Genomic DNA, 13235 nt, shown 5'->3' on the forward strand with positions numbered 1-13235 from the left:
TCCATCTACCTTTAAGCCACTCCCCTTATTTCCCTAGCGTCCCTAACAAAGAGTGATCATAAGCCTAAGAGAAAAAAATGCCATTTTCCTTTCCATGTCCTCCAGCCTGTAAGTGGGCAGCAGCCTCTGGCTCCTTACACTAGAGAGCTCGCCCCAAAAAGTCTCTTCAGGAACAAAGCCTGTGCTGTCACAGAATCTCTGGTTTCTTTGCAGGCTTGGTAAGCTCCTCGAGCCTCAGTCTTCCTTCCTGGGTGGATGCCGAAGGCACAGTGCCCTGCCAGAGGGAGGATGAACTGAGATGACAGCTCCAGCTGATGCTAAGTGAACATTTCCTTCAAAGCAAGGAAAGCACAAAGCCTTAGGAACACCTTGGACAGGGAATGTTGAAAAACGTTTTCCCGCAACCCCCCTTCTTTTTTCTTTGAAAAGCTTATTTGTTAATTCCAGCACCTGGTGAGATTATATCTCTGTATCAGGTTTGAATCCTCCAGCGAGAATCCTGGGTAAGGACAGATTTGCATATCTATGCGGTATTAATGGCCAGCTTTCTTACATATTCACGCATCTCAAATAATAACAGCTCATTTGAGAACAAAGCCCTGCTGAATGTTCTTATTTTAAAGAGGAAGTTCAAACAACTTCCTTCCTAGTTTTAGCTGACAGTACTAGAAGCTCAAGGAAGTCCCTTCTGTGTCCTAAAATGTCCTTTAAGGTTCCATGGAGCCAGCCCCTGCCATGGGGTCTTTATGGGATTCTAAGTCACATCAGCCCTTTGGACCAGGTTTGGAAACACACAGGGAGACGCAAGGGTGAGGCCCGCGCAGGGCGTTCCTCAAGTACACAGATCTCCAGCACCAGAAGAGGGCACAGTGAGTGCAGAGGCCCAGAGGCCTACCAGAAGGAACCTACACAGGGGCCACAGAGACCAAAGCCCCTGCCGCCATGCTCCCACAGCGCTGGGTGAACCGTGCCAGAGCCAGAGGGATATCAGAACTTCACCTTTCAATTCAGCCAGCTGCAGCAGCCATTCGCTCCGTGAGCACTCGTGTTAGCCCTCACTTTCTGTGGTTTACCTCCTTACCTGCGTGTCTCAGGTTTTTGCTCTTGCTAGTATGCTGCTCAGGTAGGCTACAGGACGGTTCATGTTTCTTCATCCAGCCCGCTGTACGGCATTGTTCTCTACTTTCCAGTCACACCTCCAGCATTCTCTTATTCCTGTGCCTTCTATCCTCCTTTCTCTCATCTCTAGCTCCCTTTTTTTTTCTTTGTAACCATAACCATGCAGAGCTCTAACAGCTCTGAAGTCGGTGTGCCCTCACAGGGTCCCAACTTTTGCCTTCCAGCTTCCTCACTCACCCACCGCATTTTTTTTTCTTTTCAAAGTCCATCTAATACTTAATCCTTATCCTCCTACTTTCCTTTTACTCCTATTCTAACGAACTAAAACTGTAGTGTGCTCCATACTGTCACTGCTGATAGCTGGCTGTCACATCTGCATGTTGACAATGTCCAGCAGTTAACACTCTGCATTGGCAATGACAGAGAGCTTACAAAAGGCCCCCAGCGCCCACAGACTGAGCAGTTATTTTGTGATCTGCACACTCAGCTCCACCAGGTCCCACCCTTGAACACTATAGACACTTCCCTCGAAAGAAAATACTGATGAAAGAAAAGCAAGGGCAGTTGTGTAAACCCCAACAGTGACCCCAAAACCACACGGAACTAAGACAGCACAACTCCTCCAGAAAGTACTAACCCTACCGTGACGGCCTCTAGGGAGAATGAGTTAGAGGAAATCCAAAGCAGAGAACTCAAAATAATGACGATAAGTATGTTCAGAGAAATCAGAGAGGAAGATGAACAGCTAATGGAGAAAAAAATCAAATCACTGAACAAAATTATGAAGGTGATGGTGACATGACATGAAACATGAATTCAACAGAGACCAAGATCTGAGGAAAAAGCAATCTCAAAAGGTAGAAATAAAAAATATCAGCAAGTCAGAATTAAAACTCTGTGGGAAATCTCAGCAACACAATGGGTCACAGGGTAGAATATTAAGCCTGAAGATAAGATGGAGGAGCTGGAGCCATTCAACATCACAGAGACAACTAAGACTATAACAATGGGGATTTCAAGACCCAGAGACCCTCTGAAGAGATCAAACCGATAGATAATAGGAGTAGAAGGAGAAAAGTCTCATTCTAAAGGCTTGGAAAACATTTTCAAAAGAATCTTAACAGACAGTTTCCCAGAGTTGGGAAAAGAGATAACAGTCCAGAGAGAGTAGGCAGTTAGGAATTCAAACACACCAGACCAGAAAAAGCTCCCCTCCTCTTGTTATAATGAAAGCACTAAATACACAGACAGAGAGTATAGTGGAAGCCACAGGACAAAAGCAGCAGTCTGCATACACGGCAGGCCCATCAGAACAAGAGGGAAATACTTAACTAAAACCTTGAAATCTAGGAGGCCTAGAAGGATTATTTCAGTTTCTGAAAGGTAATAACTGTTAGCTGAGAGAATTCTACCCAGCAAAGTCATAGCTAAATGAAAAACAAAAACTTCACCTGATAAAAATAGCCTAAAGAAATTCATGGTCACTAAGTTTCCTCTACAGAAGAGGAATCCTTTGGGCTGAAGAGAAAACAATCCTATCCATGAGGCTACAGAAAAGAATAAGTCACATTAGAATAACTGTATGCAAGAGAACAAAACCAAATACCACAAAAGCAACAAAACGGCAAGAACCAATGCACACCTTCCAATAATAACTCTAAATATTAACAGCCTAAATTTGCTAATAAAAAAGGCACAGACGAGTGGACTGCATCAATAAGGAGGAACCATCTATTTGTTGACTCTAAGAGACACACCTAAATACAAAAGACAGACCCTACCTTAAAGTGAAAGGATGGGGACGGGTGGTCCAAGCAAATGGGCCTTGGAAACAAGCAGCTTTCATTGTTCTAATATCTGACAAGACAGACTCAATCCAAAACAAATAAGAAAAGGTAAAGGCGGCAACGTCACACTGATAAAGAAAACAGTCCTTCAGGAGGACATTAAGATTCTAAACGTACAAGCCCTGAACACAGCTTCATTCAACTCCATAAAACAAATACTACTAGATAATAATGTCACAGATTAATCCCAGCACAATAGCAATGGTGATTTTGCTAACTCACTATCACCAATTAACAAGTTAGCCCAACAAAAATAGAAAAATATGTGAATTAAATGACATCATATGTTAAATGGACATCTCCAGAATATTCCATCTAAATACTGCAGAATATGCATTTTTCTCAGCAGTCCATGTAACTTTCTCCAAAGGACACAAATCAAGTCTCAACAAATAAGAGAAATTTTGAAATTATTCCTTGTGTTCTATCTGAGCATAGCAGAATATGAATAGAACAAATCAACAGCACAAGAAACCCAAGAACATACACAAACTCACAGGAATCTAAAAACGCACCACTGCGTGTGGATAGGCCCCTGAAGAAATCAAGAAGTACAGCATTTCTAGAATCAAATTAAAATTAAAAGAAAAAAACAAATCCATGGGATATAATGAAAGGGGTAATAAGAGAGAATTTTATAGCTCCAAGTGCCTCTACTAAGACAACAGAGAGATCTCAAATAAATAACAAAGTTCTGGAAAGGGAGCCAATAAACCTCAAATCACTAGCCCAAAAGAAAACATTAATGTTGCAGCAGAAAATAATGAAATGGAAATAAACAAATACAAAATGAAAATCAACAAAACAAAGACTTGATTTAAAAAAAAAGAAGGATAAACAAAATAGACAAACCCTTAGCCAAGTGAACCAAAAGAAAGAGAAGATTCAGGTATAAAATTAGAGATGAAAAGGTAGCCATTACAACAGACACCAGTGAGAAATTCTGAAAATCACTGGAGCTAACTTTGAAAACATGCATTCTACTACTTTGGAAAAATCTAAAAGGAGTCAATGAATTTCTAGACATAAATGATGTAACAAAACTATACCAAGATGAAATAAACAATTCAAGCTGATCTATAACAAGCAGTGAAGTTGAAACAGAAATTAAAAGTCTGAGAACTAAAATAAGTCCAGGTCTCGATGGATTTGTTGGTGAGTTTCACCAGGTCTTCAAAGAACTATTACCAATGATTCTCAAGATAGGAGAGGAGGGAACATGACCGAAGTCTCTATGAAGTTAGTGTTGCCCTGATACCAAAACCAAAGATGCAACAACAACAAAAAGAAAAGTCCAGAACAATCTCCCCAATGAAGTTAGCTACAAAATTTCTCAACAAAACACTAGCTAGCTGAATTCAAGAATGAATTAAAAATCATTCATCATGAATATGTTGGCTTTATGCCAGTGACAAAGGGATGGTTCAAAATATGTAAATCAAAAACTGTTCTAACTTATATAAATGGTTCCAAGGATAGAAGTCACATGGCCATTTCAACAGAAACAGAAGAGGCATTTGACGAAATCTAATATTCCTTCCTGCTAAAAGTCCTGAAGAGACTCAGGGTAGAAAAAACATATTTCAAAATAAAACATGCTAAATATGATGAGCCTATAGCCAACATTATAATCAGAGGGGGGAAATCTTGAAGCATTTTAGTAGATCAGTATCAGGACAAAGGTGCCTACTTTCTCCACTCTCATTCAGTGTAAGACTCGAGGTCTTATTAGAACAGTAAGAGAAGGGAAGCAAATAAAAAGGCACAAACAGGAAAGGAAGAAAGTCAAAATATCCCCATTTGCAGAGAATATGAGTAGAAGCAAGAACAGGGACTGAACAGGAAATGACAGATTCTCCAAGTTGAAATCTCAGCCAGCCAGAACAGAAACAAGACACTGTATTCTGCAGAATGAGCCTAAGCCCAGAAAAGGAGCATCGGCAACGTGAGGACACGGGGTGAGACCAAAGGAAAGGCTGAGCATCTCAGAAGAAAGTTCCACAGATCCCCCTGCGCGTCCTCTGCGCAGCAGGTCACTCCCCACTCTCTATCAGCAGATGACTCAAGGTTATTCTGTGGGAATGTTTCAACATGGAGAAGGAAGCCAACTGCACCTAAAGGCCCTGCACTGAACACAAAAAGCTTGGATGCAAAGATGCATACCAACTCTTCCTATGGGGCACATGGTGATCATCGAGGCCCCTTTGCTCTAGTTAGAAGACAATAGTGGTCTTCTCTTAGCAATTCAGCGAATTTTGAAGGACTACATTGGGGGTCTTCAAAGAGCGAAGGCCATGGTCTACAAGCCTCGCTGAGCCAAGAGCTTCCAAGCAGCCATTAGCCCACTAGTAAATATTAGCAGACCACCAAGGAGAGCCACGACCCTAGGAGAGCTCCTAGCAAGCACACAGGAGGCAGTGAGGACCCAAGAATTTAAAAAGTCGTTTTTAGTGGCTGCAGAGATGGTCAGTGACTAAAGGCACTCGCTGTTCTAGCAGAGGACCTGGGTTTGGTTCCCAGCGTCCACATCAGAAATCTCACAACTATCTCTACCTCCAGTTCCAGAGGATCCAACGTCACTTTCTAGCTTCCTCAGGTACCTGCACTTATGTGGTGTACATACAAACAGGTTTAAAAGCACATACCCCTAAAATAGAATAAATAAACCTTTAAAAGATTATGCACATTCTTAGAGAAAGATAGGAGGGCATAGCAGCCATTAACAATAATTTACTCTTACTCTAGGAAGAGAGCATAGGGCAGAAAAGTTTAATTTACAGAAAATGTAAATGAAAACCCAATGTGTCTTGCATGATGAAACTTAGGCTGTCATCCACAAACAGGACAAAAGGATAAAAGAAAGGAAAATAGAAAAATAAAAAAGAAAGGATGGATGGAAGGAAGGAAGGAAGGAAATAAAACAAAGACCCAAAAGGAGGCCATGAAATGAGCCATATATGGGGCTCAGAAACCCATGTCTAGTAGGACCCTGGCAGGATGGCAGGGGCACAGAGGGAAATTACTTTGAGAAGATGGTTCTGATAAAAACATTTGGTCAACTGGCAAGAAGCAGAATAAGTTAGTTATGAAAACAGGGAAAAGTAAACAATAAAAGAAAATAGTATCAAAAGAAATAAATGGACAATATTAACGCCAATAAAAACAAAAGGCTATATAGGATGAAAAACAACCTTAGTTTACTCCATGACCCATTTGTGGATAACTCTGTGGTAAGTGAGAGTTATAAGAGAATTCATAAACATCCATTTAACTGTGTTGGGGGTAAAGGAGGGGCTCGTGAGCAGCACTGAAATGAAATTCCCTCATAGAGAAAATCATGTAGATATCCAAAGCAGAGAAATCAAGAAGTAAGGAGAGCATACAGTTAGAGATACATGACCAAAACTCAAATGATGTAAAGTTAGTGTGTGTGTATGTGTGACTGGGAAGCCGGCACTAGCCTTTGCCAGCTATTTATTTATTTATTCACTTATTTATTTATTTATAGTACAAGCTTTCTAAAATTATTTGTCTCTTAAAAATGTATATATGTTAGACAAAAATTAAGAAGATAAAATTTTAAAATAACAGTGTAGAAAAGGAGAAGAGGTCTTTTTTGTTTTGTTTTGTTTTCCAAAGCATTCAGATCTACTGTGCGGCTGGGGGATGGCTCGGGCCTTAAGTTCTGCCTGCATAATCATAAGGACATGAGTCCACTACCTAGAACCCAAGCAAAAAAGCACAGGCTTGTAAGCCCAAAGTTGGGAGACAGGGAGATCCCTGGGCTCCGGCCAGCCGGTCAGGCTTACTTGACAAGTTTCAAAGGAGACCTTGTCTCAAAAAGCTAGGTGGACAGTGACTGAGGAAGAACACCTATGCTTGACTCTTGGCCTCTCCACACACACACACACACACACACACACACACACACACACACACCCACACCCACACACACAGTCATGGTAATCTGATCTGTAGCAGACGTAAAATACAAGCATAGAAACATCAGCTGATGGGCTGGGGTAACTCAGCGGTACAGCACTCGCCACATACGAGCAAAGACCTGGATTCCACCCGCAGCCCCATGAACATAAATAATAGAGTCTGGATTTTGATTGGAGGTTGTAGGAAGTTAAGACACTGCTCCTCCGGTGCTTCAGGGAAATGCAGATGCATCAGCTGCCTCAAGGGATAAAGTAGGCATAAGGACAGACAAAAGAACTAGCTGGAGTCTTCCTGGGCTTTGTGGCTGTGTGAGCATCCTTCCCTCCCTCAGCTAGACATTTGCAAGGACTCATGTCACCCGCTCTCTCTCGTCAGGCCACCTGAAGAAGAGCACAATACTCTCAAGCTTGAACAGCAGTGGCCTGTGAAGTCAAGAGGACCTTGAAGAGGTGTCCCAGCAAATACCAGCCACCTCTGCCTAAGGGCCAGGCAGCAGCAGAAGCACAATGGGGCATGCTGTTGATGAGCAGGAACTAAGTTATTCCCCAGTTGTGACACTCCTGGGGACGTGTGCATGTGTGGCACCAGGAAATCTGGAAACAGTCAATGAATAATGAATGGGTGGGAGAAGATGGGGGAGGTGTGCGTCATTAAAACATGCTGATAAACAACGGGTGGACGGAGCCAGGGGCTTGTCGTCTTCATTTAGCTTTACACGCTCCTGAGGGAAGTCCATGAGCATTCTCATGTCTGCTGATCAAAAGCAGCAGGAGAAGCTGCTAAGGGTGAGCCGAGGTATCCATCAAATGGACCCACTAATGAGCGAGGACGCATAGTGCAGAGCTTCATGCCTGGCTCTGCTGCTCACAGCTCTGTGACAGGAGCCGTAAGATCACTAGGGTCCCCCATCTTCTCATCTGTGAGATGCACAATGGCGGCTGCTCTGCACCTGCCACAACAGGGGGCTTGAAACATTGAGGAGTTCAGAACCTGTGTGTCCGATCATTGAGGAGGTTAAATGGGTTTAGCGCTCCCACGTATGGTGAGACATTTCACTGGGGTGAAAGGCAATGATGACTTTTACGTTTTGGCATGGGGGCCCTTCAAGTGTCAGTGTTAGGGGGAAATGTAGCAAGAGATGATTGACAGATTGACAGATAGGCAGGTAATAGATGGATTATGAGAAGGCAGAGGACCGGGGAGATGGCTCAGCTGTCAAAGTCCTTGCTGGGCAAGCTGGAGACCTGAATCCATATCCCCAGCACCCACATAAAATCTGGGCATGACAGTGTGTGCCTAGAACCCTAGTGCTGGGGAGGCAGACACAGGATGAATCCTAAGGCTGACCTACCAGGTGGTGAACTCCAGGTTCAGAAAGAGAGCTTGTTAAAAAAAAAGTGGAAAGTAGATGAGGAAGACACAAGTCATCACATCCTCTACCTCATAGACAGACATGCGCACACAGGAGCAGCCTGAGTTGCACACACACATCCCATGGTGAGCGGATCCCCCTACGGGGATCACACCAGCGTGTCTCTACACTCCCTCAATGGCACTAACCACAGCCGGTGGCCTTCGCTAAGAATGCATGGTCCATGAATCGCTGCCAACTGGCATGTGTGCCCTGTGGGCATAGGGACAGGACATCCTCTATCAGTGCTCACACAGATGAGGCCTGGCCACGGCTGCCTGCTCATGATATTTGAGAAGCGGATGGAGGGTGTGCTGGGTGTTGAGGAAGAGGTGTTTGAGGGGTGAGGGGGAAGCAGTACAGTGCCTGTGGGGGCTTCTTGGAAGGGAGAATGTATGAAAATGGAGACTACACTTGAGGAGAGCGGAGGACAGAGCTACTGGTCTGGGTAAAGAGGAGTACAGGTCGGATGTACTGTAGACTGTAGACTGTGTACCCTGCTGCACACCCAGGTCAAATAGGAAGGGAAAAGCAAGGAGAGGCTGTGCAGGTTCATGGGGCAGGGGTGGGGAGGATGGTTCAGTTGTAAGGTAATTGCCTCAAAAGCGTGAGGTTCTGAGTTCGGTCTGCAGAACCCATGAGAAATGTTGTGTATGGTATTTCACAAAGAATCTGGGGAGGAGGAATGAGCATCCCTGGGGTCCACTGTCCAGTCAACCTAACCTAACTGGTGAACCCCAGGTCCCGGTGAGACACTGAGTCTCAAAGAACCAGGTGGATGGTTCCTGAGGAATGGCATTTTAGGTTAACTTCTAGTCCTCCACATACATGTACACACACACACACACACACACACACACAGTCCTAGGGATGGACAGACAATTATATACACTAATGCCTTAGGACAGAGCTCCAATATGGCAGCTACCATGATATCAAGGTACATTCATCAAGGAAAAAGCTGAGGGGTGATGGGAGATCTCTGGGCAGAGAAGAGGAGGAAGCGGGGTTTCCTGAGGAAGGAATCAGAGCACTTCCGAGGAATGGGCCCCATCTAGAGGACTGGACACTCCATGGCCTGCGGATGGGCGGTAATGGGTCTCTGCCCTCTAAGCTCTGTGTGCTGTAGACAGCCAGAGCTCAGCCCTACCTTGTCAGCCAGGTCTTCAGGGGCCCGCTCCTCGAAGAGACGGATCTTATCCTCCAGGCTCTTCTTCAGAAGATCCGCCTTGCCTCTGCCCTTGGAACGCAGCTTTCTCGCCTTGGACTGTGGGAAAGACAGGTCAGAGGAGGCACTGGCTTCTTCCCAAGCCAAAAACAAGTGTGTGCATGGCTAAAACTGCAAGCTTCCACCTCAGGCTACGGTGGAGGGGAGACAGCGTGGTGACACCTGCTGCATGAGACAGGCATTCAGGGTGGGCACCTCTGCAGAGGCCACACTGAGCTGACACCTGACTAGACTACAAAGCAGATGGCAGGCAGAGGAAGAAGCAAATTCATAGGCTTAATCTTATGCTGCTCCCTAGAAGCAGAGCCTGAACCTGGGATGGGAGGTGCAAAAGTCCTGAGGGTGTCTAAGGAATGGCCTAGGAGGAACAAGGACACCATGACAAGATGTGAAAAGGCCAAGAGAGCTGCAGCCTTGGGTGCTGGTCCTCGGGGACCTGGAGGATGGATGCTCATAAGAGGTGTCACTAAAGGTGGCTGTCTAGGACCAGCATGAGAGAGCCCCATGACTCAGTTGAGCTGAGTACCCACCTCTGTGACCCCTGAATCAGAAAGTGGTGTGAGCTGGAGGCAGGGGTTACTAGGTGACTCCCAGACACCCTGAGCAATGTTCAGGAGAAGCAGAAGAGGGTGGCTAGGAGCTAGGAGAAGGCTGACACTCATGGCTGCTGAGGGAATCTGTTGTTTCTGGGCTTGGCACCATCATGGCCTACTGCAGACCTTCAGACCAGGGCAAACTGAGAGGCTGAGAAAGTGTTCAGAGACAACCAAGGCTAGAGGGTAGTGAATGGGGGGCAGGAAGATGATGAACTCAGAGCAGAGGGAGGCACAGGACTCCATGGGTTCCCAGTCATTTCTGCAATGGGCAGTGCAGACATGACCCCTACCTGCAGCTCAGGTGCAGCCAGGGCCTGGTCCAGTTTCCGGAACTCTGCTTCCCGCCAGGCCGTCTGCAACTGCTGCCGTAGCACTCGCGCCCGGACTCTGGGGAGGGCCAGGCTCCGGTCCAGCTGCGTGAAGCAGCCCTGGGCCTCCTGCTTCACCCTGAGCAGGTCTTCTTCAGACAGTGAGATGGCCGCAGAGCAGAGCTTCCTAAAAGGGGACAATGACCACAGACTGGGTCAGAGACAACATGGCAAGGGAGCTAAACCCCTGACCGGAACAAAGAGCTTTAGATGCACATCCATGCCTTCGTATGTATTTCTTGAGTACTTAGTATGTTCAGCGCAGCGTACAACACCCTATCAGAGAAAAGAGGCACTGTCTGCCCAACCAAACAGTGCGTCATTCATGCAGAAAAGGGATGCACACTTCCCCACAGGGCACAGCACTGAGTTCTGCTTAAAGGATGGTGAGCAATGACTCATCTAACAACCCGACCCATACCGGGCACCATGCTGGGTGGCAGAGTGCTGGGAACTGAACTGGTCCCCCAGATTATCTGTCCAAGGTCAACCTCGTGCCACACTGGGGATGAGGTATGTTTAGATATGCAGTCGCGACAAATAAGAGAAGATTAGATGGCACTGGAGAAGAGTTGGCTCAGAATACTAGTGCTGTCCTTATCAGAATGGGAGACACAGGCATAGGGTGAGTTCCGGCCAAGAGGATTAAAGGCAGAGAAAAGAAGTGATATGTCGTGCTCGCTTTGGCAGCACATGTACTAAAATTGGAACAATACAGAGAACATTAGCATGGCCCCTGCACAAGGATGACACACAGATTCATGAAGTCGTCCATATTTTTGCTTCTGTAAAGCAAAGGACATGGTCAAGAGGACAAAACGACAGCCTACAGAATTGGAAACGATCACCAACCCCATATCAGACAGAGGTCCGATCTTCAAAATATAAATAGAACTCAAAAAATTGGTCATCAAAAGAACAAATAATTCAATAAAAAGTGGAGTACAGACCTAAACAGAGAATTCTCAACAGAAGAATCTAAAATGGTTGAAAGACACTTAAGGAAATGATCAACATCCTTAGTCATCAGAGCAATGCAAATCAAAAGAATTCTGAGCTTCCATCTTAAACCTATAAGAATGGCCAAGATCAAAAACACTGATGACAACTTATGCTGGAGAGATTGTAAAGGGATCACTCCTACATTGCTAGTGGAAATGCAAGCTGGTACAGCCCTTTGGATATCAGTATGGTGATTTCTCAGAAAATTAGGAAACAACATACCTCAAGACCCAGCAATATCACTTTTGGGTATATATCTAAAGGATGCTCAATCGTGCTATAAGGACATGTGCTCAACTATGTTCATAACAGCATTGTTTGTCATAGTCAGAACCTGGAAACAACCTAAATGCCCCTCGACCAAAGAATGGATAAGGAAAACGTGTCATGTTTACACAATGGAGTACTACACAGCAGAAAAAAATCTTGAAATTTTCCGGCAAATGGATGGAGCTAGGAAACATCATATTGAGTGAGGTAACCCAGACCCAGAAAGACAATTATCATAGGTACTCACTCATAAGTGGTTTTTAAACATAAAGCAAAGAAAACCAGCCCACAAATCACAATCCCAGAGAACCCAGACAACAATGAGGACCCTAAGAGAGACATACATGGATCTAATCTACATGGGAAATAGAAAAAGATAAGATCTCCAGAGTAAATTGGGAGCATGGGGATCATGGGGGAGGGTTGAAGGGGACGGGAGAGGCAGGGAGGGGAGCAGAGAAAAATGTAGCGCTCAGTAAAATCAATTGAAAAATAAAAAACAGAAGTGATATGTCTATGAGTCAACAAGAGCCAAGGATTGGCAACAATGATACAAAACTAACAGAAAAACAAGGAGCAGAGCATCCCTGAGCCCCGAGAGAGGACATGGCCCTGTTCACATCCTCATTTAGATTTTGGGACATTTTGGGAGCGAACCTATCCGTGGCCTTAAGGCAAAGTTCGTGCTGCTTGGCTGTGGCAGCCCTCAGCTCAGACACTGAGAATCCTTCCCCAGTCTTGAGCCTCGGGGGATGAATGATGCTGGGAGAGATACTTCCTCGCTCCCACTTTGGCGAGTGTGCCTACATCCATGTTCTTCAAACATTTTTCTCTGCAGACAAGCAAGGTTTGTCTGACTTTCCTTGCAGGGTTCTATTGACATTAGCTGCAGGAAAGATGCTCTGTAAATGCTTTGAAACTGGGAAATATTTGCAAAATACCTGCTGTGGGGAATCAGAGGTGGGGCTCCATGTGTGCAGATCTGAGTGTAGAATGTGGGATTGAAAAGCTTTAGAACGTTTTCTGATGGAAATAGAGTCTGACTTTCAGGGATACCCAGGCTCCCAGATTCTGAAAGCCTCTTCCTAATCCCTCTTCCCAGAACAGCCTCTGCCTGTTACCCTCTGGTAGCAAGGACTCGTGGGCTACAAGGGACACTGATGGGAATAGTCACTAGTCTCATCGGCCTTCTAATAGATTGGCCCTATGGCCCGGTCCCAGTCCCAATCACTCAGAGGCCAGCAAAAAACAAATGCGTGTGAACCAGGATCCTGCCCTGGTGTGTTCAGCATTGGACCAGACACTAGGTCTGGAGTCTGTGGATGAGGCTCAAAGGCACTACTATTTCTTTGCATCAGTTTCCCCTTTGCTCAGTGGGTTTGCTGCAGCCCACACAACTTACAAACATGTGTTGCAGAACCATAGTGAAGAGCTATTTCTCCTTAATGC

General features: G+C 45.2%; 1 protein-coding gene and 1 non-coding gene across 2 annotated transcripts in view; one reads left to right on the forward strand and one right to left on the reverse strand.

Moving 5' to 3' along the window:
- The window catches only part of Evc2 (EvC ciliary complex subunit 2), an 84404-nt gene that overhangs the window by 16969 nt on the left and 54200 nt on the right, over positions 1–13235 (reverse strand). The window contains exons 13-14 of the mRNA XM_075943714.1: positions 10437–10641; positions 9473–9589 (exon numbers count right to left, since the gene is read on the reverse strand). Of these exons, the coding sequence (XP_075799829.1) occupies positions 9473–9589; positions 10437–10641 (322 nt within the window). The remainder of the gene's footprint in view (positions 1–9472; positions 9590–10436; positions 10642–13235) is intronic.
- LOC142833243 (U6 spliceosomal RNA) lies at positions 11189–11295 on the forward strand. The gene has a single exon (XR_012907372.1). It is a non-coding gene; the product is annotated as a U6 spliceosomal RNA (small nuclear RNA).

Source organism: Microtus pennsylvanicus, chromosome 12, assembly GCF_037038515.1.
Source record: "Microtus pennsylvanicus isolate mMicPen1 chromosome 12, mMicPen1.hap1, whole genome shotgun sequence".
NCBI classification, from domain to species: Eukaryota; Metazoa; Chordata; class Mammalia; order Rodentia; family Cricetidae; genus Microtus; species Microtus pennsylvanicus.